This window comes from Suncus etruscus, chromosome 1 (assembly GCF_024139225.1).
Source record: "Suncus etruscus isolate mSunEtr1 chromosome 1, mSunEtr1.pri.cur, whole genome shotgun sequence".
NCBI lineage: Eukaryota > Metazoa > Chordata > Mammalia > Eulipotyphla > Soricidae > Suncus > Suncus etruscus.
In genome coordinates, this window is record NC_064848.1 from 22,855,388 (window position 1) to 22,882,360 (window position 26,973).

The following is a 26,973-nucleotide window of genomic DNA, read 5'->3' on the forward strand; positions in this document are numbered from 1 at the left end:
GAGTGCCTTCCTCTTGAAGTTCACTTTCACCTGAATATACCATCTGGATGACCTCGCCAACCTCCTGTTGGGTACTGCGCGCTGTCTGTCTACCGCCACATGGTGGCGCTGTTGATGATGGTCAAAGAGCTCCCCTTGTGACCTGGGCTCTGTCTGCACTTCCAGTACTCTTCAGTTTCCCCTAGCACGCCAGGTTTCCCCATGTACCAGATAGCTTTTCTCCTTCCATATGGAGCCACGTTCAGGACTCAGAAATGTTTGTAAGGAGTGATTTGGTCATTTTCTTTCTGTAAATCAAGAGCCTCTGATAGCTTTTTCTTCTCTGATATTCACTCCCCAGAGTCAAAGAAGATTGTTTTATTTTATTTTTTTTAATAATATCTTTAAACACCATGGTTGCAAACATGTCTGTGTAGTTGGGTTTCAGTCATAAAAAAACACTTCCCTTCACCAGTGCAACATTCCCACCACCTGTGCCCCCATCTTTGTCCTCACCCACCCTCTGCCTGTCTTGGAGACAGGCATTTTACTTCTCTCACTAATTAACATTGTCATGATAATTGTTAGTGTAGTTATTTCTCTCTCTTTTTAAATACATATCTTTATTTAAGAACCATGATGACAAACACGTTTGCAGTTGGGTTTCAGTTATATATAAAAAAAGAACATCCTCCTTCACCAGTGCAATGTTCCCACCACCACCAATGCCCCCATCTCCTTCCTCCCCCACCCCGTGCCTACATTCAGGATAGGCATTCTATTTCTCTCACTCACTACCATTGTCATGGTAGTTATTAATGTAGTCATTTCTCCAACTAAACTCACCACTCTGTAGCAAGCTTCATATGGTGGGCCAGCCTTCCAGCCCTCATCTCTATGTCTCTGTGTATTATTACAGTAATGTTGTTTACTTTTCTTAAAAAAGTGTAGTTATTTCTCTAACTGCACTCACTACTGTGGGTTGGTCCTTCCAGTTCTCATCAGAGAGGATTGTTTTAAATGTGCCTGCCAAAATGCCTCTAGTGCTTTTTATCATGAAGTAGAATTTTTTTTCCTTAAGGCAGGCAGATTGGTTGCTTCCACCAGACGGTAGAGTCTGCTTACCTCTCCTTTATTTTTGACTTGGGAGCCACAGCCAGTGAAGCTCAGTACCTACTCATAGCTTGGTGCTCAGACTTTACTCCTGATGGTGCTGAGGGGAATGTATGATGGATGCCAGGGATAGAATCAGGGGCTCCTGCATGCAGAGCTTGTGCTCCAGTCCTTTAAGCCATCTCCCCAGCCCCAGCCTCACCTTTAAAAATGACACCCAAAGCCAGAGTGATAGTACTACAGCAGGTAGTGCATTTGCTTTGCACAAGATGAACTAGATTTGATCCCTAGCAACCTAGAAGATCCCCCAAGTCTGAGTAGTGAAGAACCAGAGGCTTACTTGCCAAGTTGCCCTCCCCAAGTGCCAAAAGTAAGATAAAAGTGACTCTTCCCAGATATGAATAGGTTCTCAGACATTTCTTTTGCTAAAGAATATACTGCAAAAAATGCAAACTAATAGTGAAACAGCCCCTTACCCAAAGAACTAGTCTTGAATTTTTATTGACTTTTCTTCTTCTGACCACTTTATATGTTTCTGTTTTTAGCTCTCTTGCTATTTAGGTTGCTTTGCTATTCTTTTTCTAACTTCTTGGTGTGAACACTTAGGATTTACTCCTTTTTTGGTTGATGTTGAATATATTTAAGTCAATACACTCCTCTTTGATTATTATAGATTTGATTTGGTCAAATCCTATAGTTTTAGCTAAATAATCTTTATAATATGAACATATTTTATGACACTATTCTAGAATTGCATCTAATATTTAAAACCTTAACTTTTGCTTCTCTAAGTACCAGTGTAAAATTGTAGTATATGTTGTAAGATAGAAAAATGACAACAATTTATTTCTTTTCTCTCCATTATGTCGAATTCTGTATTGTTAGAACTTGGTTCCATTTAATTTTGTTTCTTTTTACAACATGGGTACTCTTCAATTGCTTGAGATTATTTTATTTTGAAATTACATTATAATAGCTTAAATTTAAGATTCAGATATATATTTACTGGGCTTCATTTCTCTTGGCATATCTTTTTTGATCTGCCTTTTGACTTATATCTCTGTAGCATGAATACATCTTGATAATGTTTTTCAGAATGTATATATATATATAGGTTTAATATCTGCTGTGCTATTTGCAAAGACCACATTTTCTTTGTTTTCATGAAGTATAGATTTCAATAGTTGTAATATTCTTTCTCAACTCTTTAGATACGGTATCAATGTGGAAATGAAATCTGATGCATTCTGATTTGATTTCTTTGTAGATCTTGCTCTCTTTCTGTCTTGCTCTCTACATATAGGGTTATTGCTTTTTTGTTTTGCATTGTTTTCCTTTGCGCTTTTGTTGTCCTCAGAGATTACTCTTGGCTCTGTATTTAGGAATAATTACTCCTGAGGTTCACAGAGGACCATCTAAGGTACCAGGGATTAAACTCTGGTCAGCTATATGCAAGGCAAACACCATTCCTGCTATGCTATCTCTGGCCATGAAGTGATTGATTGTTTTATCCTTAGGATTAAAGAATTCTGAAAAAATAACATACACCTGCATGCCAGATATCAGATGCTTGTCTGTTTGTTTAAAATTAAATAGACATGATTAACAGTTTTAAATTATTAATTATGGGAGCCACACCCAGTGGTACTCAGGGAGCCTGGAGCCTCTCAGCCCAACACTTTGGTGCTGCGTCATGCCTGGCAGTACTTGGTAGCCACTAAGACTATTCCTGAAAGTGTTTGAAAATTGCTTATTCAAATTCAAAACTATTGAGGCCTACATCCAATGCCTTGAGCTCTCTCCCCTGTCCCTGATTATCATTTTTTCTTTGAAGTCTGGACAACAGACTGCATACTTCTTCTCTTATGGCTTTCATTATTACCCTTTTATGGTGATTGCTTCTTCAGAAATACCCATCATTGGAGAGTGAATCTCTTTGATTTGTCTATGTCCCCCCCATACTGCTATTTGGTTGTGTGGGTCATTTCCAACTTAGCCCCTGTTCTCTGCATTCTGAAAGTGTATGTTGATGCTGTTCTCCTCAGTACCCTTCACTTTTCTGTACTTAATTTCTGCTCTTCACTTCTTATATTGCTTTGGAGAAGTTTCACGACGTTATTCATTTCCTGTCATTTATTTTCTGTTCACCTTTGCTATGCATTCCATTTCTTCTCTCTCACAGGCATTGTTCTCTTCCAGTTCTTGTGGGGAATCTGTTTGAGAGCAAGAATCTTCCTCTGCTTGTACTCTATTTCTTTCTTTTCTATGTCAGAAGGTTTGTATAGTTTCTTCTACCCTTCTGGTCTTTCCTGGCCTTCTATTGCTTATTGGTTGGGTCAGTTCTCTTGGTGTCCTTTTGCTGTGTTATCTAGACCTAACATCTTAAACTGTGGACCCCAAATTCATATGGGGCTGCTTAACTGAGTGGGGAGTGGGGATGTCATGAAAAATTTGGCAACCATGAAATATTTGATGACCAAAAGTTAATTCAAACTCAAATGTGTCCTTAATCTGAAGTGCTCTGGCAGTGCTTGCCTGGGTGGCATTTCTCAGGCGAAGCAGGGCCATGAGTAGAAAAACTGCAGAGATAGTATAGCAGGGAAGACACTTGCCCTGGGGCTGGAAAGATAGCATGGAGGTAAGGCGTTTGCCTTTCATGCAAAAGGTCGGTGGTTCAAATCTAAACATCCCATATGGTCCTCGAGCCTGCCAGGAACAATTTCTGAGCGTAGAGCCAGGAGTAACCCTGAGCACTGCCAGCTGTGCCCCCCCCAAAAAAAAAGACACTTGCCCTTCATGGAGCCAACTCTGGTTTCCCTGAGGCCCATCATGAATGATTCTTGAGAAGCTGGAGTGATAGTACCCCCTACAGGAGGTAGGCCATTTGCCTTGCATGCAGCTGACTTCAGATCCCATTGATCTGAGCACTGCCAGAAGTCATTCCTAAGTGCAGAGCCAGGAGTAAGCCCAGAGCACCCTGGGGCATGCCTGCACCTGCAAAAATAACCTCCAAAATACAAAGCACTGATTTAGATGCTTTTAGTCTTCCACTTGGATTTTAACTTGAGAGAATAGCCAATAACTTCACTGGATCAGGGCCTGGCAGCCAGGGCTGGGGAGCTGTTCCCTGCTGTGTGAGCATCTTCTCTAATTCGGGTCTCCCTGATCCTCTGGACTATCTTGTTGTCAGGCCCACTGTGCCTGGAATATGCCTGGACCTGTCTTGAAAAACCGACTTTGAGGGGCTTTGCTAGTTCTTTCAGATGGTCCAGCCTAAAGATTTTTGGACCTCTCCCTGAAAGGCAGCTCCTCATGATAGGCTCTGCACCTCTCCTGGGGTCCCATTTCCTCACCAGCATGCACTCACTCCCCTCTGAAGCATGAGCTCGGGCTTGTTGCAACAACGTCCCACGATTCTCTCAGGAAGAAGAGCTGTGACTCAGATTTCAGCTGGTGCCACTGGCACTGGCCCTAGCAGAAATTCCTCAAAGTTGGTGGCAGATTGATGGCATGCTTTCCTAGTTCCTGAGGTTGGAGCAGATTTCCCCCTATTTTTATATACCCCTGGTCCTCTTTGTCACTTGCAGAAGAAGGGAGTTGGGGTGGGGGTGGGACTGTTGTACTCAGTGCTATGGTCCCCGCAAAGTGTCAAAGTTAGCTCTGCTCCACCTCCACCTGTTCACATCCGAGACCCATATATGGGACCCCTCTTTGGTGCATCCCCCTTGAAATATTTATTTCACAGCTTGACCTTCATACTATCCAGTGTGACACCTCTTTTTGGGCTCCTGCCTACCTATCAGATTCTAGGTTCTCATTTCTTTTGGATTGAATGGCTAATTCCCTTGCCAAATAGCATTACCAGTCTTAGGACAGTGAGTTTGGTGCCTGGCCAGGAGGCATCATCTGGCATTGTAACCCACATCCTGGTCTTGAGCATTGTGGATGCAGCTTCCCCACATCCTCCCAACTCTGCCAAAGCTTTGCCCTTCAAGGAGAAAGAGACAGAGCCATTTTCCCATTCCCTGTCTCTTTCCTCTTATGCCCAGTCTGCATCCTCCCATGCCCTTTCTCTATCCCTGTGCCATCTCCTTCCTTGAGCTCACAGTAGAGAGTCTTTAGATTCCTCCTGGCACTCTGGGGAAGTGGTGGGGCTCCTACATGAATCAGCAGACAAGGGCAGCAGGCAGTGGGGGAGAAGAGTCCCATTCAATGCTTGGCTGCTCGCCCCAAGAAGACAGCACATCACACCACTGCCACATCAAGTCTGTGAGCAGCTGCCACTGCCCTCCATGGGGAGTCACTGAGCAAGGCACATCTGCTCCTTTCGGGTGATGAGCAGATTCCTCCTTGCTAGGGGGCCTGTGCATTCTCTGGGGGCTTGATGGAGATCAGGATCACCCCTGCAGAAAGCTTCACCACCACCTTCCTGGAAGACTCCCCTAGAGCTCTAACTCCCCTTCACCTGACCTTATGCGCACACACCATGTTTCCATGTTTGCACCCCTTGTTTCTGTGCATGCACACCATGTCCTTGTTTCTACACACACCATGATTCACACATGCACACCATGTTTGTTTTCACATATGCAGACCATGTTTGTACACTCCCCACGTTCCCACATGGGAACATGTGTTCCCACACATGTATACGGTATTTCCTCAGCATTCCCCCTTGATGTTGGCAGTGAATTTGATGCTCCGTGTTTAACTGCAGGCAGGTTTGACTCTTAGCACACACGAGTTATTTTCACTTCTGAGGAGCTTTGTGGAGAGAAACTGTGGGAGTGGTCCTTTTATGAAAGGGCTTAGTAGGTTCCCTGCCACCCTCTAGCCAACTCTTCAGGGGCCCAGACTGTATGGGGCATGTCTGCATCCCAGTCTGAGCCCCTGACTCCAGCTTCTCTGGCCTCTCCTGCACCACCCTCTGGAAGGGGGAAACAGATGCCCAGAGTGAGTTTAGAACAGAGAGGTGTAGTCAGCAATGATGAGGAAGGGGCATGAACCAAGCCCAACACCAGTTTTTATATTTGCTTGTTTTGGTAGGGCTTCCTGAACAATCCCCGAGAGTTTCTGGAGCCCCATCAGTGATTATCAACCAATGGGACCGATGTTCAATGCAAGAGTTTGAGAAGATGGTGTTGCCCAGATATAATGGTGCGGGGTTACCCAGACACTCTAGCTATGCTGGGAACCTCCAAGGCCACACCAGGTGGTGCTCGAGAGACCATCTGCTGGGAAAGGGATCCAGTTGAACACCGGTTGGATGTGCCTAACTGCTCTACTATCTCCTAGCCTCCAGCTCCTTGGTTCTTGCGGCTAAAATTTCACTGGGTCCAGTGAAAGTCTCATATTGTACATTGTCTGTAATTATTTTTGCTTGTAAAGGCAGGGTGGGATTATGACAGAGCTTTGTGGCCTGCAGAGTCTAAAACATGCCCTCTCTGGTCATTTACAGAAGAGCTTTAAAAGCTTTACTGACCCTGGGCTTGCAATACTGACCTGACAAGCATCCCTGGCTCAGCTGTGTGACCTGGGGCTGCTGCTCACCATCTCTCAAACCCATTTTCCTTACCTATAAACTGGTCCTAATCCCTTCAGGGTTGATCCCAGCTGTCAGGGGCAGGGAGCCGTGCAAAGGCTCTGCCACAGAAGGGCTCTAGGGTCCTGGAGTTGCAGTTATTTTTCGACAAGCACAGATATATAACCTGCTTCACTTCTGTGCTGTGACTTCCTCTCTGGAACATTCTGCCTAGAGGTTTTCTCTTCTCTGGTGCACACAAGAGCACAGATGCTGTTTGCGCCTCCCCCTCAGGGAGTGGAATGTGGCTCAGTGATGCTCAGCTTAGGCCAGTGCTTCTCAATTATTTTCTGTCATGCCCCCTAGGAAGAAGAAAACATTTTTGCGCCTCCCCCTGTCCCCGCGCGACTGTAAATTGTATATTAAAAAAAACTTTAACCTGCAAAACAAAAATATATAAATAATTTGAGCTGATTTTTTTAATCAAAGGTGATGTCTGGATGAATGGCTACAATGAGCACGTTTTGCAGTGCACAGCTTTCGAAGCGGGGTCTGAAGCAGGGCACAGCAACTCTCAGCTCCAGAGACATACAGAGACATAAACATGGGGCTTAGCTTGTTATGACAGTGTTTGCGGAGGTCAAACGTGCCCCCTTTAAGGAGCCTCACACCCTGCTGGAAGGCAAGCCCCACTATTTGAGAACCACTGGCTTAGGCCTAGGAGTGGGTTATCCTGAGGCATTCATTCATGCAGTGCTATTGCCTGGGGGCTCAGGCATGGCCTCTGGGTCCTTGCAGATCACAGTACAGCCTCAGATGGTTAGCTCCACCACCACCTTTGTATCCTGGTCCCTTTGGAAAATTTCTACATCATGAATCCCTGTTCCTAGGGGACCAGGGCACTGCTCTGGGGAAGAGATGTTATAAAACTGCTTAGCTTAGCACAGTTTCCAGCCGAGTCTGGAACTTCTGGCCTGCTCAGCACTTTAATGCTGTGTTTGCTCCCAACCCAGCAGCTCTCATGGCCCGCCAACACTTGCATCAGCACTCTTCAGGCTGAGACTGGCTCTGTCCCCGACAGTGTTTTCTGACCTTTCTTTTCTGACCTTGCTGTGCCCTGCTGATCTTCTCCACCATCCCCTAGCCACTCTGCTTTTCTCCAGTGACCAGCATGAGATTAAGTCGGGGCTCATGCTGTGTGTAAGAGATACTCTGGGGGTGTGGATAACTGAGTAGCCTCCTATTTCATCCAGAACAGGGCCAGAAAACTTCCTGGGAAGGAAAGACCAATGCCCAGTAGTATTTGGGTCACTAGGGTTGCTCCAGAGACTATGTGGTGCTGGGAATTGAACTGGGGTTGGCCACATGCAAGATAAGACCTCATTCCCCTGTACTATAATATATAGCCTTTAAGTAAGTTTCTTTGGGGAGTCAGTGCTGCATCTCTCTGTCCCTACCCTTGTTTCTCCTTTCTCCATCTTTCCCTCTTGGGCTGAGGCACAGAAAGTTGGCTTTGAATCTTGACTCTTACTAATTACCAGGCCAGAATTGAGAGGTAGCAGGAAGGCACTTGCCTCGCACACTGCCAACACAGCATTCTTTATGGTCTCCCAAGGACTGCTAGGACTGATTCCTGAGCACAGAACCAGAATAAGCCTGAGCTAACCATAAAACTTTGTACAGCTGGGGCCGGAGAGATAGCATAGCAGTAAGGTGTTTGCCTTGCATGCGGAAGATCGATGGTTCGAATCCCAGCATCCCATATGGTCCCCCCAAGCCTGCCGGGGGCGATTTCTGAGCGTAGAGCCAGGAATAACCTGAGCATTGCTGGGTGTGACCCAAAAACCAAAAAAAAAAAAAAAAATTGTACAGCTGTGACCTAAATAACCCCTAATCTCAAAACTTGACCCAAATTCTTCCAGGCCCAGAATTCTCCATCCCTCTCCTTGGAATCAGCATTTTCCCTGCACATGGCCCTTCACCTTCAATGAAGGTGTTTGCATGTCTTTTTGTGTATGTATGGTCAACTCTTCATGGGGAAAATCCAACAAAGCCCCTTCCATGAACAGCGCTCCTTTAGTGGAAGAGGCCTCATCTACGCCTGCAGGCACCTCTTGGCTAGCAGCCAGGCCGGAGAGATAGCACAGCAATAGGGCGTTTGCCTCACATGTAGGATGTTGGTTCGAATTCCAGCATCCCATATGGTCCCCTGGGGGGGGGGCAATTTCTAAGCATAGAGCCAAGAGTAACCTCTGAGCGCTGCTGGGTGTGACCCAAAAACCAAAAAAAAAATAATAAATAAATAAAAGAAAAAGCTAGCAGCCTTCTGCACAGCTGTCTACATCCTGTGATGCTCCAGGACCCCTCAACTCCCCATTGTGAGTGACTAGAGAGGGGGGAAATGCTATTGAGGAGCGCCATTGCCTAGATAGAAAACCAGCTTCCACTTGACCCAGTGCTGGGAGCCTGGGGTAAGAGCACTGAGCGCCATCCCTCAGGAAGTGGGGAACCCAGGCATGTGGGTTTGCTAAAGTTGCTGTCACCGTCACCAGAATGGGCATTTGGGGGGTCTGAAGACTTAACAGGGGTCCTCAACTTTTTAAACAGGGGGCCAGTTCACTGTCCCTCAGACCATTGGCAAGTCTGACTATAGTAAAAACAAAACGTATGAACGAATTCTTATGCACACTGCATATATCTTATTTTGCAATGAAGAAAACAAAACAGATACAAATACAATATGTGGCCCGAGGGCCATAGTTTGAGGACCACTGCCAGAACCTAATTCGTGTATGCTTCTAGAGCCAGACAGATTCAGGTAGGGTTGTCTTCTTAGAAACTTACTACTGCAGCTTCCAGGGGCTCCATATGCCTGTTAGCTTATGTTTACCTCACCCTAATACCTGCCTGTGCCTTCAGAGTATTCTCATGTGCCTTCAGTGTTCTCATGTGTCCCTGCACCCTGCCTCTGTTCTTAGGACACTGGAAGGATCTTCCTACACCCACCATTACCCAGGTATCTCAGAAGTTTTTGCAGAGAATTTTAAACTACCTGTGCAAACTCCCTCTGCAGCCATCTCAGGCACCCAGGCTGAGATTCCTCCAGTAACCGTAGGGGTGGGGTAGGTCATAGTTCACCCCATGGCTCTTTGGTGTGGGCAGGTAAGACCCATGGATGCAGGCTCAGAGCTTCAGGGTCTGCACAGTTGTGGCTCCTCTAGGCCGAGTTCCTGAATTCACATCTCTGTTGCCGTTCCAGTGTGCTCACCTGGACTCAATTTAGTTATTGGTATGTGAACCTAAATCTATGGTTGGGTAGGGGGGCTCCAAGTGGTGCTCAATGAGTCTGGGGGCACTCCTGGTCATATTTAGCCAGCTGAGCTGGTGGTTCAGTGTTCAGACCTGAAGTGCCAGGAGTGCCCAGTTGATGCTCAGGAGGCCCTGCAGTGTGGGGTTGGTGCCCAACTCAGCATGGGCCAGCTGTATCCTATTCCCTGTATCATCTTCCTGGTCCAGAGCTGGCTTCCTTAGTTTAAAAATAAATTTAAATCTGGAGCCCAGATGGCTCCATCTTTCAGAAAGAATCTTTGCTTTTTCTTTTTACTTTTTTGTTTGGGGACCACAAAGTCCTGGCAGTGCTCAGGACTTACTCTTGACTCTGTGTTCAGGGAATCACTCCTGGTAGTACTCAGGGAACCATATGGGTACCAGGGATTGAACCAGGATTGACTATGTGCAAGGTCAGTGCCTTAATTCCTGTACACACACACACACACACACACACACACACACACACACACACACACACACACACACTTTCTCTCCCTCCTTCCCTTAATAACAGCTCATCAAATATGGGAAGGTGGGAGGAGGTACAGCCATAGGAATATGTTTGTAACATGGATTACATGCTCTGTGCAAACCTTTGAAAGACTTTAAGAATGAAAGGCAGCTATGAATCTGAAAAGGCAAAGCGTGGTTGAGGGTGGGATTTTGAACTGTGTATTCTCCAGGAATCACTCATGCTGATGGAAGGAAGAGCCCTTCTCTGGCTGCCTGGCCAGCTCTGACTTGCTCCATTCTGCAAACAGTCAGCTAACCATTTACCAAAGAGGCCCATTCCCTCATCAGAAACTTTTTTTGACTTTGGGCCAGTCTGCTTTCCTGTCATCTGCCTGCCTTAGACCTTCCAGCTCCAGCCCGGGGTCCAGTGCCAGAGGGGCCTCTCTGTTCCGTATTTGCTGTCTTCTTATCACTTCCTGTCTTGCTTTCTTTCTCTAGGCTAATTTTTTAATTATCTTAAATTAATGATGGTTCCTGGGGAGCTCCAGCCCCAGTCAAAGTGACCTGAATTATTCAAGATGTGAGTGTTTCAAATGCTGTTTATCCTCATTAGCATCTTAATGGCAGCGATGCCCTCTGCCTCTAACGAGCAGCTTTTGAACATTCTCCCTATTTTAATGGATTTTACTTGAATGAACTGTTTTAATCAAGTAAAGACATATTTCATGAATGAATAGAAGTAAATCTATAATTACACACTTTAGTCAGGTAAGAGGAGTGACGTTTTTTGCACAATCCAGGATATATATAGCCCTTGCATTTGAATGACAAAGTAAGTTTCCTCAACTCCGTTTCCATAGGAGAGCTGGTTGCTGGCTCTACTCTTCAGCTGCTTTTGTCACTTCATTAGAATTTTCAAAGTTGTAACCTGCGGGTGGCATAGAAGGGCCCCTCCCATCAAACCTAGCTCTGCCCTTCTCCATGGTGCTGAAAACGTATGCAGGAGCTATTGGGATTGCATCAGAGGCCACATTACTGGGGTCTGATTCTCCCCTCCACTTCCCCTGCGCATTTCCTGGGCTCCCTACACATGCTTATTGGGGGGTGGTAACTGGTAACTATAAAACTTTCCTGCTTTTCTCTCGCTCCTCTTCTCCTTGCCTTCCTCTCCCCATCACACCCTCCCACTGCTCCTCTTATTTTTCTCTCCTTCCTTCCCTTCCCTCCTACCTTCTCTTTTCTTCTCTATTTCTCTCCCTTCTCTCTTCTTTCTTTCTTTTCCCTCCTTTTTTTCTCCTCTGCTCTTTCCTTTCCTCTCCCCCTTTCTTCTTTCCTTCCCTCCCTGGACTCCCTCAACTTTTCTCTTCTCTCCTTTCACTCTTTCCTACTGTTTTTGCTCCCTTCTTCCTCTCTCTTGTCTCTCCCCCCACTTCTCCTTTCCTTTCCCCTCTCTCTTCTCTCTCTCATTTTCTCTCCCTCCCTTTTGCTCTCCTCTCTCATTCACTCTCCTCTTGTCTCTCACTCCATTCTACCTTCTCTTTTCTCACTGTGTCAGGATCTGCTTGTTGTTCTAGAAGTAGGAATAGAGTATTGGGGCAGCAGGTGAAGGACAGGACTGGACAGGAGAAAGTAGGGGGGACTTCTCTATTAAAGATGGAGGGTGCGGGCCCAGAGAGATAGCACAGCGGTGTTTGCCTTGCAAGCAGCCGATCCAGGACCAAAGGTAGTTGGTTCGAATCCCGGTGTCCCATATGGTCCCCCATGCTTGCCAGGAGCTATTTCTGAGCAGACAGCCAGGAGTAACCCCTGAGCAACGCCGGGTGTGGCCCAAAAACAAAAACAAAAACAAAGATGGAGGGTGCTCTGGAGCTAAACTAGGTAGGGGTAGGAGAATTGGTGGAGTGATTCAGACAGACTGGCACCCCACCTGAGAGCCTGCTAGTTCAGTTGCCTTGACTCCTAAAATGAATGGTTTGCAACTTTAGCTGCCCTTGGGAATCACCTAGAGAGTTCGATTGTGCTGGTACCTTGCTCTTGCTTTTGGTTTTCTCAGTTTCAAATGCAGCCAGGATGTCCCGTGTGATTCTAAGAACTCCAGCATGCAGCCTAGACCAGCAGCTTGGCTACAACTTCCTGAAGGTCCAGGCTGGAACCTTCAGCTTGGTCCATCCTCTGAACACATGTCCCAGGCCACAGAAATAGAGTGAGATAATACTGAGTGCTTCTTGTTCTCAGTCATTGCATCAGGGAGGGAAGGGGTTCTGGCTTTGCAACAGCAGATGATGGTAAAAGCCATTAGTACCACAAGTAGGCTGTTTCTTGCACATAGCCACCATCTTCTCCCCCAGATTCTCTGTATCTCTTCCCTGAAAATGCTGTCTGCACCCCAGTCCCTGACCCCCATAGCTTTTTTATTGTATCACATAGCCCTGTTGGTGCCATAGAAGCCTGTATTATCATTTCAAACTACAGTTTTAAGAAGGTAGCCACTTTGAATTGCAGTATTTTTTATTATTGAGTTTTAGGCATATAGTGTCCCAATACCAATCCCTTCACCAGGGCCCATTTCTCTCCACCAGTGTCCTTAGTCCTACTTCGCATTCCTTCCTGCCTCTATGCACATGTGTGTGTCTATAAAGCTTAGGTACTATGATGTACAATATTGTTACTGATGGGGTTTCATGCTAGCACTTGACCACCCCCAGCATCTCCTCCTCTCACTGACCACTTCATCCACCATGGTAATGTTATTCTCTTCCGTCCATTCCTGCCTTCCTCTCCATTGGCAAACTTTCTACTAAAGACCAGTTCTCATGGCTCTTTTGTTTCTATTGCCTTTGGGCATTTGCTATTCTACTACTATGTTTCTTTATATCCCACCTGTGAAAAGGTCATTTGAATCTTGGTCCTGCTCTCTGAAATCTGGCCTTGGCTCCTCACTCTGCTGAGACCCAAGACCTCATATGGCTCTTATGGTCTGCATTGTCACCTCTTCCTTCTCCACTCATGTGACAATCTTCTCTCCAGTCCAGGCTTTGCATTAACCAAGCTGAGGTCTTCTCCCTCCCACAACTCCTCTCAACTCACATATCCACCACTCCTTGGCCTGACTTCTCCCTTTTCTATGAGTTGTACCTGCTTTCATCTTAAACCTCTTTCAAACACATGTCCTGATCCTGAGTACCTTAGATTGGGAAGCTTCTGGGATCCTAATCCAATCAATGTCACCCTTACTAGATGGAGACATGAAGCAGTGAACGGTTTTGTCTATCATTGAACCCCAAAATGACTTCACCTGGAATAGAAGAGATGCTACTATAGTGAATGAATGAATAAATGAACAAATGAATGAATATGGGATGCTAAAATAAGGGCTTCAGTCTGGAATGATTGATTAGTGACTTGGTCATTAAATATATATATATATATATAATATGTTAGAATATATATATCAATCATAGGGATAGACAGAGGTTTAAAGAGAGTTTAGTGACTAAGCATGAGATGGAACTTTGGTTTTGCCAATAAAGCAGTCATCCTAACTGAGAATCTAAGAAGTGAAGAGACTCCTTGGGAGGCCCATTGGCTCTTTATATTGACCTTTTCACATTGCTTTAGATGGGGGCTGTTCAGGGATCAAGACAATGTGGGCAGGGAGGTCACTGAGCCGTCCTATGTGCAGTAGGAAGTTTCAAGGAAAAGGAGCCTGGAGTGGTATGGGGACCCCAGAGCAGGCATCCTGAACCATAAGGCAGTTATTATGGCTGTAGGAAAATAATGCAGTGATTGTACATAGCCTCTCCAGAAAGATCTCTAGAGCACAGAGCAGTATCTCTGGACAGCTAGTGTTCTGTGTCCAGGGGAAAAGGACAACCTTCCAAGCAGGATGGGACCTGGCAGTGGGATAGCATTGTGGACTGTCAGGGCTGGTTACAGGTCTCCCTGGTGACTCAGGGTCTTAATGGGTCACATGGACTCAGTTATACTAAGTCAAAGACTTTTCCCTAGCAATCTCATCATGAACCTGCCTCTCCAATTCCATTTGCTTGTCACTTTCCTTCTAATTTCCTTTCCCTTCTCCAATCTGTCCATTTCCCCTCTACAACTCAGAAGAAAGAGAACTAGGGCCAGGTATGTACCCTGATACCACAGATTCATCCTTCAAACATATCCCCACTCCAGGTCCTCATCCAGCCTGAGAAGGACTGTATTTCCACAGTCCAAGCTCTCCTCCAGAGTCCAAAGCTTTCTGGCTATTGACTTTTTCAAGATGCTAAATTTCCCCTAGAACTTGAAGAAGAAGCATGTTCAAAGCTCAGATACTTAGGCTTGCTCTTTATAAGGGTGTGAGGTCATTTGTTAGAAGAACTGGGTCCTGGCCTACTTAGTATATGTTCTCCACCCCAGGGTGTGATTTGATGTTGGATTACTAGGTTCTATCCTACTCAGTATATGTTCTTCACCCTGGGGTATGGTCTGATTCTTGCTAATAAAAAGCCCGGGTCTCAGGAAAACTCTCGCTTGCATTCTCGGTCTTCCTCCACTAAGCTACCTGCCTCTTAGGAACAGAAGTCTTGTGTGTTGAAATTCCTGAACCACTTTTTACCCCCTTTCACCGTGTGGATTATTTCCTGAATTGGTGTTTGCTTCCAGACCTGTGCCTCTCCACAGTTCTGATTTTTGATCCTGAAGCTTCCATCTCAGTCATATCTCAGTCATATCCTCTGATCTTTTTTTTCCTTTTTGGACAGTGCTAGGGTTTGAACTTAAGACTCATGCATGTAAGGCTCATGCTTACACCCAGTAGTCTTTAAACTCCTTAACCCTAAGCTCATGGATTCTTATTCTAACTTCCCTTGTTTGTGTCTGAACCCCTTTGTTATGATTCCATTTAAAGTTACCTAGCATCCCAATGGTGGTATTCATGGTCCATCCAGGGAGTGACTGACTATCCCCTCTTCTCTCTTTCATTTTACATGTCTTGTGGTCTTTTGTTTTAGAGAATTTTGTTCCTAATAAAGGTAGAGAATATCCTAGTCATTATGATTATTTTTAACACCACTGTCAATGATTTACTTAAAATGTGTCTTGCTTCCTTTTAGAACATTGATTAATGATGATTCCTCCCCATCCCATGCTTTGGTTATTTTAAAATACCATTTATTGCTGATTTCTTTCATTTGCTTTCCTTTTTAAAAAAACATCCATTAGAATAAATACTTGAGCTGAGCACAGATTTCTTGGTGCTGACATTATGGGCAGTGAGTGGCTAATCACATCGACCATCTGTTCTGACCTGTTCTGGCTCATTGGATCTTGGGAATCATTCACATCTGTTCAGACCAGTAAAATGGGGTGTTCTTCCAGCCAGGGTATTCTTCTGCCCAGGGAGTGGTCAGCATGCCCCACCTCACCCTTTCATCTGTGAACTTAGGAGCTGACCAAAATGAGGGTGTTTGGTTATGTTTGTTTTGAGCTCTGGTCACTTCTAAATATTTTATCTGCCATCATATATACTACTTTCATATACATGCTTATGCACAGATAGTTACCCCATGCCACTCACTACCTTGGGCCTTGTCTGGAAATGCTCATTTTAGATTTTAAGCAGTGTAGAGAAATCTATTCTTTATCATGCTATGCCACATTCTCAGTTTTTTACCAAGCATTGAAGCAACATTGTGAATTGCATATGCACTATTCTTATTTGACAGGGGAAGAGGCTGAGAACTTGGAGATGGGTGCCTACCTTTGGGCAGTACAAAGGGATCTGGCAGCCTTTTGGTAATTCCCCAGAAGAGTGGTTCTACGTTGCCTCCCAGCTGGCACACACTGTCTCATTTCTGTGTTTAATGAATGTCTTGGTTCCATCACACCCTTGGGCCACATAAAACTGACCATGGAACCCCAATTGCACCTGGAAAGGATTGGGACCTTGGAAATCAAGAAGAATGCAATCAACAAGTTCCCTAGCATCCTTCAAAATAGAGGCCAAATTGTAGGGTGGATGAGATTCAGTCCAATGAAGGCACTCTCTTTCTGCAAAGCATTTATCACAGAGGACTTCAAGCATTAAGAAAAACACAGAATAACAAATGCCATGGCCTCACTATCCAGAATTAATAATGTTCACATTTGCTCTGTTGCTTTTAAATAAATGAAATACAGCCATTCCTATTCATGCTCTTTGTTTTCCTCTCAAGGAGGCTTCCCAGGGACTGTCCTGTGACATTTAAGGCCGAATTATTCCAAACACTTTGATATATTCATTGCAAGGACCTATAAATGGTTGAAACAAGTGTTTTCTTTAACCATGGTAAAATATACATCACATGAAATTTTCAATTTTAAGCATTTTGAGATACTACTGCCTAAATTCTGTGTTTATATTGTTTTGCATCCACACCATCCTTCCCAAGAATTTTTCCATCATTCCACATAGAAAGTCTTTTACCACTGATCTCTAAATCCCTGTCTCCTGCTCTCTAACCCAGGAGCCTCAGTTCTCTTTATCCCCCTGAAAATTTGACTGTTCTAGTTACCTCATTAAGTGGAAACATACAATATTATCTATTTATAATTGTCTTATTTTACTTGGCATAGTGTCTTCAGGATTCATCCATTTTGGTACCTGAATTCCATTTCTTTCTCAGGTTGAATAATATTATTTCATTGTCAGGATATAGTACTATCTATTAGTTCATCCATGGATGGGTTGGGCTGCTTCGAAGATATTGGGCTATTCTGTTCATTCTGACAAGTGAATAAGGCTGTTCTCCTGTCTCGAGTACAGGTGTGGGTGGGGTAGGGAGGAGGGAGATCTGGGAAATTGGTGGTGGGACTCTTGCACTGGTGAAGGGGGGGTGTTCTTTACATGGCTGTAATCATACAACTACAATCATATTTGTAATCACGGTGTTTAAATAAAGATAATTTTTATAATATATATAAATCTTTATTTAACACCATATTTACAAGCATGATTGTAGTTGGATTTCTGTCATAAACAGAATACACCCCCTCACCAGTGCAATATTCCTACCACCAATGCCCTTGTAGTTTGTGTTTTTCTTTTTTTTCTTTTTTTTTTTATTTAAACACCTTGATTATATATAAATAAAGATAATTTAAAAAAAAGAATAAGGCTGTTCTGAAATTATATAACAGACATCTCTCAGATATCCTCCTTTCAAAATGTTGAGGGTCTAAGCCCAGAAGTGGAATTGTTGGAGCATATAATAATTCTGTGTTCAATTGTAATGGGCACAAAAGTACCAGTTCCTCCATATCCTCACACACATGCCTTTTGTTTGTTTTATAGCACTTGCATCATTCTGGGGAGTATGAATAAGAAGTTCTCAAGTCACGAAGTTTGCTTATATATGGATGGATATGGAGAGTATTACGCTGGGCAAAATTAGTCAGGAGAAGGATAGATATAGAATGATTGCACTCATTTTTGGGATATAAAAAAAGATAGCATGGTAATAATATTAGAGACAAGAAAGACAAGGGCCAGTAGGACAAATCCTTGGTAGGAAGCTTGCCACAAATAGTGGGAGAGTGCAGTTAAGGCTGAAAAGAGACCACTCTGACAATGATGGTTGGAAATGATCACTCTGGACAAGAACTGGGTACAAAAGAAGGTAGAGTGGTATGCATGATACCCCTTTAGTAACCATATTGCACATCATGTGTCTAACAGGAGAGAGGAATATGGGCAGACAGATAGAAGAAAATGTATGGTATAGAGGCAGGCAGGAGAGAAGGCAGCGGGCAGGGCAGGAGGAACATTGGTGGCAGAAAATGTCACTGGTGAAAGGTGTTGTGTTTTGTATGACAAAACTCAATTATGAACAACTTTGTAACTCATGGCTATTCAATTAAAGAATTTATTTATAAAAAATAAAATAAAACGGGGCCGGAGAGATAGCATGGAGGTAAGGCGTTTGCCTCTCATGCAGAAGGTCATCGGTTCGAATCCCGGCGTCCCATATGGTCCCCCATGCTTGCCAGGAGCGACTTCTGAGCCTGGAGCCAGGAGTAACCCCTGAGCACTGCCGGGTTAGACCACAAAAACAAAAAAAAAAAAAAACAAAAAAAAATAAAATAAAATAAAATAAAACATAAAAGAAGTGCATCTCAGGATCATCTCCTACAGAGAGAGAGAAAGAGAGAGACTCATGCCCAAGAGAAGGAGGATCACACTCCAGCCTGTGCCATCGGGATCTAGAACTTGACTCCCTCACCCCTCCTTGACCCATTTGCTCATAAAGCACACAGTTGAGTTTCTAGACTGATGCTATCAAAGTGATCACCATGGTTGTAGGACCAGATAGAGGCTTTCTATGTATTTTTTTTAAACAACAGCAAAAAGCAAAGTTGTATCTGCATTTTAAAATTTGGAGAAGTGGGCCAGACTGATAGTACAGTGGGCAAGGTGCTTGCCTTGGGTTTGATTCCTAGCATCCCATATGTTCCCCAGCACCAGGACTTTTTTTTTAACCAGGAGTGATTCCTGAGTGCAGAGCCAGGAGTGACCCTGAGCACTTCTGGGTGTGGCCCCAAAACAAAACAAAATTTGAAGATGCTCCTACTTTAAAATATAGATTTCTCCCCTCCCCCAACCTCTCCAAGGCCTGGTGATATTCTTGCATGGTCTTAGGAGCAGCTGCCTCCTTAGTGAGGCACGTAGGTGGCAATTGCCAGCCTTCACAGTCCCCACCACTCCCTAATGCCCTTCCTCATAGCTGTATCACTGCTGGCTGACCCTGGTGAATGCCAGTGCAAACCACCCTCAGGCACAGCAGTGGGTCAGTCATTCTGAATGCAAGCAGAGTTATAGTTGTGTTAGACAGACTATCCCTTCTCTTTCCTCTGGCCTTGACCAGCTGAATGTCTTAACCTACTTGCCACCTTGACTGTCCAGTGTCCATGGAGACATGTCAGCATAGTCATAGTGGGAGATAGTAGAGCAGCCTGTCCAGAGACTTGGAGCTTCATCTGGATTCTCCCAGGAAATGCCAGTGCAGATCCAACCAGTTCTTCCTTATTGGGCTTCCTGATGAGCATGTGGTGATTTGTGACTGAGGCAGTGTGGATGAGGGGAGAATTTCAGGTTAGAATGCAGATTACTCCTAGAGTGGTAGATAGTGGATGAGGTACTTGCCTAACATAGAACTGACCCAGGTTCAATTCTTGGAATTGTTTATAGTCCCCAAACTGCCAAAACTGATCCCTGAGCACAGAGCCCGGAGTAAATTCTGAACACCACTGAATGTACCTTCCAAAAAAGAATGCAGACAACTTCCATGCCTTTCATGTGTTGAGAAAGTCACCCCCTTTAAAGCACTTTCCCAGAAAGATCTCTTTGAAGCAGCACTTTGTGGTACTGCCCATCCAACTTCTGCTTTCTTTCTCTCTGCCCTCAGGTGAGGAATGACCTGACTGGAGTTCTGTATGGCGAGGACATCGAGATTTCTGACACAGAGAGTTTCTCTAATGACCCCTGCACCAGCGTCAAAAAGCTAAAGGTAGGTGGCCAGCAGTTCTCCCTGATCCCCCAGCTGGGAAAGAGCCTGGAGTTTCAGGCTGCCTGTTTCTTCTTGGAGTTGGAAAGGTGGGGAGTGGCTCCATGCTGGCTTCCATTTGCTTTGCCCTTGGCCATTGGCAGCTGCTGCCCAGGATCTAGTTGTCAGGTTTACAGCCATGGGCAGCTTTCTCAGTGGATTTTACCTGCCAGCTCAGTAGCAGAAGCCAATAGGACACAAGCTAATACCTTCTCTGTTTAGTCAAGACAGAAGATACCATACCACAAAGCACAAGAAAGCACTCATTAGTCTCTCCCAGATAAATGTTTCTGTCCTCCACTAAGGACATCACATCTGGGATGGGAAATGCCAACTAGATACTGGCCCAATTGTGGTTAGTCTCTGCCCTTTGTGCATACTGCAAACTCTCCAATATCTTACATGTACCTGAACCTCTCAATGACTCCCAGACACTCTCTGGCCTGCCCTTGTCCTAAAGTGACTCAGCATTTGCCAAGCAGATAGGAAGGAAGATCCCTCCAAGGAATCAAGAAGAAAGGGAGGAAATGACTCATGTCTGGGCATGAGCTCCACTGAGCTCCAAAGAATCTTCAAACCTGGCCATAGAGGAAGCACAGATTGGGGACCTCTTGGAGCCCAGGAGGAAGGAGAGTGGAGTCAGAAGCAGTACAGCCAGGCTCATCAGGAGTTCACTGAGACTGGTAATTGTGCCAGGGGGTAGGAATCAGTTATGCCTGAAGGTAGAATTTGAAGTTTGTGAGCCTTGAAACTGAGCTAAGAGGTATTTCATCAGACATGGAGAAACACCGGCCCCCCCACAGGGCAACTGCTGAGATGACCTCTCTTGGGGAAGTCCCACTTTTTCTGATTAGAGCAGGTGACTATTGAGCCCTGAGTTTATAAAAGAGGACACTGAGACCCAGAGAAAGAGCCTAAGGAAGCCAGAGCCCTCATTAAGTGCCACCACACAGGAGCAGATAGCAAAGTGGTGTGGAACATTTTAGTGCCCTCCGAGGGCCTGCTGGCATCTTAGGGAGCCAGGCCTAGATCTGCCCAAGAGGTCCTGGCAAGGCCAGAAGTTTACAGAGAAGCGGAGAGGTATGTGTGTGAAGGGGTGACCATATTGCACAGAAAACCAGGGATGGGAGTGGAATTGGGGTTGCACTGACATTCTCCTGCCACATGCAGTGTCTCCCTGGGGTAGATTCTGCAAATAGCTTCCTGAACCTCTGAGCCCAGCAGAGTTCTGTAGGCTTCAAAGTTGAAAGAGCCTTTGTGTGTGGAGTGGAACCTGAGTTAAAAATCTGAGAATTTAAGGATGAAAATGGGTGCTCTGCTCATCAGCCCACCAGCTCCTGCAGTGCAGGCAGTGACATTATCCATGATGAAAAGAGCAGCCAGCTGGATTTGCCAAGGCCTCGACCAAGGGTCAAGGCTTCATGCCAAGACCTTGACCTTCACTTGCTCATTCAGTCTTCCTTAAAACTCTCATAGAGAATTCCAATTGCCCTGTTTCACAGATGGGGAGTTTAGGCTCAAGGAGGTTAAATAACTCATCCCAGTACCCTGAGCAGGAGGGCAATGGGCTGGGATTCTAGTCTGGATCTGGCTGTCATGTCAGCCATAGTTTTCACTGTCATTTTCATTTTCACTGTGCCCTACACAGCTGTGGTCCTGAGAAAAGATTCCAACTCACATATCTAGGAGAGAGCAGGGCGAGGACCTTTTGGTGGCAGAGATCCCCACTGTGAAAATCTTGCTTCACCCAGTATCTTTCATGGCTCCTTCTAGACTTTGCCCAGCTGTCCCCTTCTCCCAGTATTGTCAACCAACAGCAAATCAATTTCATTTACTCTTTTAAATGAACATTAATTTCCTACCCCTCAAACTTCTCACTTCTTGGCTCTGTATCCCCTAAAAGACTTTTAAATGACTTTCCTGGATCTAAGAACAAAGGAACACATTCAGGTGGCTGAAACATTCTGGAGACTGGAGGTGCCAGATCAAGTTGTTCTCAAGGCCATGCTTTCTAGAAGATTCTTTATTTTTTCTTTTTTTGGGTGGGGGCATATCCATTTGACGCTCAAGGGTTACTCCTGGCTATGTGCTCAGAAATCACTCCTGGCTTGGGGAGACCATATAAGACCCCGGGGTATGGAACCGCAATCCATCCTAGGCTAGCGCTTGCAAAGCAGATGCCTTACCTCTAGCACCACTGTTCTGGCCCCTTTCTAGAAGATTCTGGGCTCTTTATTTTTAAATTGAATTTAATTTTGGGGAAGATATGGACATAATTTCCTCACCACACCCATACATATCATTCCCCCAAGGACCCTAACTCTCCTTCAAGTTCAACATGTGGATCAATTCTCCCTTTATTTTTTCTTTGACCCTTTGTTTCTACCTTGCTGTGTATCTTTAAATCCTGCATATGAGCGTGATCATTCTGTATCTGTCCCTTTTCTTTAGACTGACTTAACTCAGAATGATATCCTCTAGTTCATCTATGTTGCTTCACATTGCATGATTTTGTTCTTAGAACTGTTCAATATTACATGGCAAATATATATATTTATAATATATATATATATATATATATATATATATATATACATACACCATAAAAGAAATGACTGGACTCTTCCTTTAGCCTCAGGTGTCCCTGACAATCTTTGGCATTTTTCAACTATAGTTCTAATATCTGCTTTCAGTGGCATTTCCACCCTTCTTCTTTACCTACTGTTCTTAGCTGGACACTAATTGTATTGGCCACAACTCAACCCCATTTTCAAATGAAGTCACATTATAAGTTACTGGGGCTGAGCTCACAACATATCTTTGGGGGAGCATACTCAACCCATAGCAATACCTGGCCACCACTTACGCTGGCTGATGATGTTATCACTGGTCTCTTCTCCCTCGGAAGGAAGCCTGAGGAAACAGCCTTTGGTCTCTGTCTCAGTCACTGCTTTGTGCCTTTTCACCTGGAACCAAATCTAATTTGCTCAACAATTGTGTGGAGTATATATAAATGAAATGCCAACTCTGAGCAGACAAAACCAACAAAGGACACATGATAAAACACTCAGGAACAAAAATAATTTTTGGAGAACTGAAAGGAAAACTAAATCTTTGATTTACTGTGGGAGAAGAGAAGGAGGCACATAGAACTCAGAAGAAAATGAAGTACAGAATAGAAGAATGAAAATCTGTGTTGGAGATAGTAAAATGAGTTAATGCCAAGGAAAACAGAAGTCTACAACATAGGAGGCAAATATAAGGTGCTTTCCTAAAATTCAGAGGACAAATTAAAAAAAAAGATTCACCTAATGAAAGAAGAGATAACAAGTATGGTTATCTCTGGTAATCTCTAGGTATTCAGAGAAAACCAAGACAAAGGACACAGTGGCAAAATATCAAAACAGAAGCCCAATGCAGCAATAATCATGCCTAGTATCCAGATCTTGGCTTCTAAAACCTTCCTCTATTAAAAGAGAAATGAGCTCGTTCCATTATGAAAACAGGAAATGGGCAAGATAATTTGGGAATATCTTATAGTGTCAGGAAGTAAGGAAATACTCAAAATAGCAACACTTTTTGATGGAGAGTGTTGTCAGAGAAGCAAGGTGATCAATTGAATGAACTCCTAAAGGCCAAATATGAGAGGAGTTAGTAATAATCTAATACTATAGGTTATAGTATTTATTAACCTAAAGTATTTGATTATAGCCTAAAATATGTGTGAGTACATGCTGATATGAATGAGTGACTGGAAGAATCAATATTGTAGGCAAAACAATTGTATGTTAGCATTTCATGCTCAAAGAGGTGAGATGTAACTATCCACTTATTGGGGTAATCCCTTCAAAATTGTAGAATATAAAAGGAGGTGGGGAAGAGAAATGCCACAGTGGAAAATTCTGACCAGCATGACCTCATCAGATTACAGAGGTCAATACCAACAGTGCCAAGTCATGTGGCTGGGATGTATGTTGGTAAGTTATGACAAGATGCTGGTTCCTTGTCTTATTTGATTTTTCACCCCATAACCCTTAGTACCAGTCTCAATCATGAGAAAAACATCACAAAATACCTCATCATTTCTACTTCGTACTATCCAGGACTTCAAAAATAAGGAGCATCCGAGACAGAGGATACCTCACAGCTCAAAATAATGCACTATTGGGGCCGGGAAGGTGGCGCTAGAGGTAAGGTGTCTGCCTTGCAAGCGCTAGCGTAGGATGGACCGCGGTTCGATCCCCCGGCGTCCCATATGGTCCCCCCAAGCCAGGGGCGATTTCTGAGCGCATAGCCAGGAGTAACCCCTGAGCGTCAAACGGGTGTGGCCCAAAAACAAAAACAAAAAAAAATAATAATGCACTATTCTAGATGATATCTAAGAATAGGAAAAAGGCACAAGATGAAAATTAAGAAACCTAAAATTAAGTATGAACTTTAAATGATAACATAATTAATATTGGTTTATTAATTACAGGTATACTAAGCTAGCACAGATAAACTAGTAAGGGGAATATGGGAATTATTTATATCATCTTTGTAACTCTTTTTTTTTTTTTTTTTTTGGTCTTGGGACCACACTTGGCAGTGCTCAGGGCTTATTTCTGGCTCTTTTTCCTGTATTCAGGGATCATTCCTGGTGGTGCCCAGGGTACCATATGAGGTGCCAAGGATCAAATCCAGGTCAGCCATGTGCAAAAAAAATTGCCTTACTCACTGGACTAATGCTCCGGTTCCACATTTTTATCATCTTTATGTAAATTAAAATCATTCTCAAATAAGTTTACTTTTTTAAAAAAGGAACCCAATTTAAGTGGATTCAGAGGAGACCTCTTAAATTAGACCAAACAAAATTGCCAATATTCAAATATTTTAATTGTGGGGTGTTCCCAAGTAGGGCTTTGAGGGCCACTTCCACTGATATTCAGTCAGACCAATTGAACAATTCAATGCTTATGCTCAATAGAGCAGGCAGCCACTATGTCTGCGCTCTGTGATGCTCTGAGCCCCTGGAGATATATACTCCGCCAAGCCAGCAAAGGAGAATTTGGTGTTAGGGATCAAACCTGGTGCCTTGTGCATGCAATTCATACATGCCAGCCCTTTGAACTATCTCTTCCTGGTCCTATTCAACCATCTTTGAACTATGAAAATCACCTATTTCTTAACACTAGACTATGTATGAATGTGTTGGCCTTCCTACATTCTAGAAGAGCTGGTGAAAGAAAGTTAGAGCTAGTCACATTTGGCCAAATGTTTAGAAAGAGAATCATAACAGGAGAGGGAATTTGCAAGTATCTTGGTCAGGGTAAAGAAAAAATTTCCTATGAAGGTGCCAAACTTGGCATCTTCACAACTTGAACATCTTCAGTGCCAACCAAGGGGAGACACTATGTGATGAATATGCCAACCTGGCACCTTTCTGGAAGTTGATCCCTGTAGTTAGTCCTGCATTAGCCCACTGAGCACCTTTTAACAGAGACCCCAGAAAAACAACTGAGTATGGAACGTTAGAGCTGATGAAAGAAAGTTCCAGCTAAATAGTTGTTATTAAAGTGTACACAGATGCAAAAACTCATTTTGAAAGCAAACACTCATATAATACAACATAGATGTCAAAAGAAAAATTGTGAAATGAAAATTCCAATAGCAGTGTCATAGCAGTGAATAAAACAAATAAAGAAGAAGGGCACTCAACTCCAGGTCTTCAGTAGGAGGAGGACTTAACAGACCATCTCTTGTGCATTCCCTAATTAGAAAAATGCAAGCTAGAAAGGCCTTTAGTACATTAATGATAGATATAGTTCAGATACGTGGAACTGATGCTTCTGAAACATGAGGAATAAAAAGGGTGAATCTCAGGGTGGAAACCAGAAAACAAAAATGAAAACCGGAATGAAAAATGTCAGTGCTGATGGACATGATCATTCTTTCAATTTAGACTGTCCAAAAGTCAGAAGTGTGGGTGGTGGATGTTTCATTCATCCATGATTTCATTCTAGCCTTGGAGCCACTGGTCCCCTGGTCTCAAGACCCTACCACCTTTGAAGGTGCTCCCAAGGACACTTCTGATTGGAATCCCCAACACCATTGACCCAAGTGATGGATCTGTGACCTGACAAGCAAGCATGTGTGGAACTGTCCACCCAGCAGTCACAGCTAGAAGGGGAAATCACTAAGCAAAAAGCAAAGAATTTCTTATTATGTTTGGAAGCATCACCAATAAGAGAAAAGGTAAAAGGTTATACTAAGGTCTCTCGAGCAGGCTTGCTGATTGAATGAGCATCCCAGTGTTTCCCACAGAGCAGAAGGAATTCAGGTGCAGTTGTTAAACGGGGTTAAGAGAATCATTTTCTGTAGATCAAGGTACAATTCACCATGAGAATAACCCACTCATGGGCCATTATTGCTCTAAATTACCACTCAGTGAAATGTATCGGGAAGCACCGGTTAAACACACAGAGAACTGACAGTCACGTCGGAGTATGAGGAGATGGAGCCTTCTATGCTCTTAGTTTGTCTCTGTCTAAGACATCATTCAGGCGAGCATAAAGCAGAGCACAGAGGAGAATTATGAAATGAAGACGCTGAGTTTGCAAATCCATATCCAGATTTCCTGCAATCAGGAAATAAAAACACTCTGTTATGAAAAATACATGCATATATATGTACTTTGGGACCTTTCAAGCAGTGCTTAAGTAGACCTAGGGCCACAAGACAAACCAGGTTGGGTGGCTCACTGCTAGAACTGAGGATGCTGCTCAGACCTTGTGCTGCCAGAGACTACCATGGTCACCCAGATAAATGGTGCATAACGACCAGCAGGGCTAACCCCAGCAATTCATGGGAAGGATGGGAAGGAATCCTGCAGTGTAAGAGACCAAACTAGTGTCAGGCTCACATGATAGCCCTTTGCTCTCTCCCTTGCCCCCTACTCCAGGCCTGTGAAGCCCACTGCACCCCTGACCTGGTACTGGCACAGTCATAGGCTCTGAGGCTTAGGCCATG

General features: G+C 44.1%; 1 protein-coding gene across 1 annotated transcript in view; it reads left to right on the forward strand.

Moving 5' to 3' along the window:
• The window catches only part of GABBR2 (gamma-aminobutyric acid type B receptor subunit 2), a 371,159-nt gene that overhangs the window by 160,835 nt on the left and 183,351 nt on the right, over nt 1–26,973 (forward strand). The window contains exon 4 of the mRNA XM_049784138.1: nt 19,828–19,929. Within this exon, the coding sequence (XP_049640095.1) occupies nt 19,828–19,929 (102 nt within the window). The remainder of the gene's footprint in view (nt 1–19,827; nt 19,930–26,973) is intronic.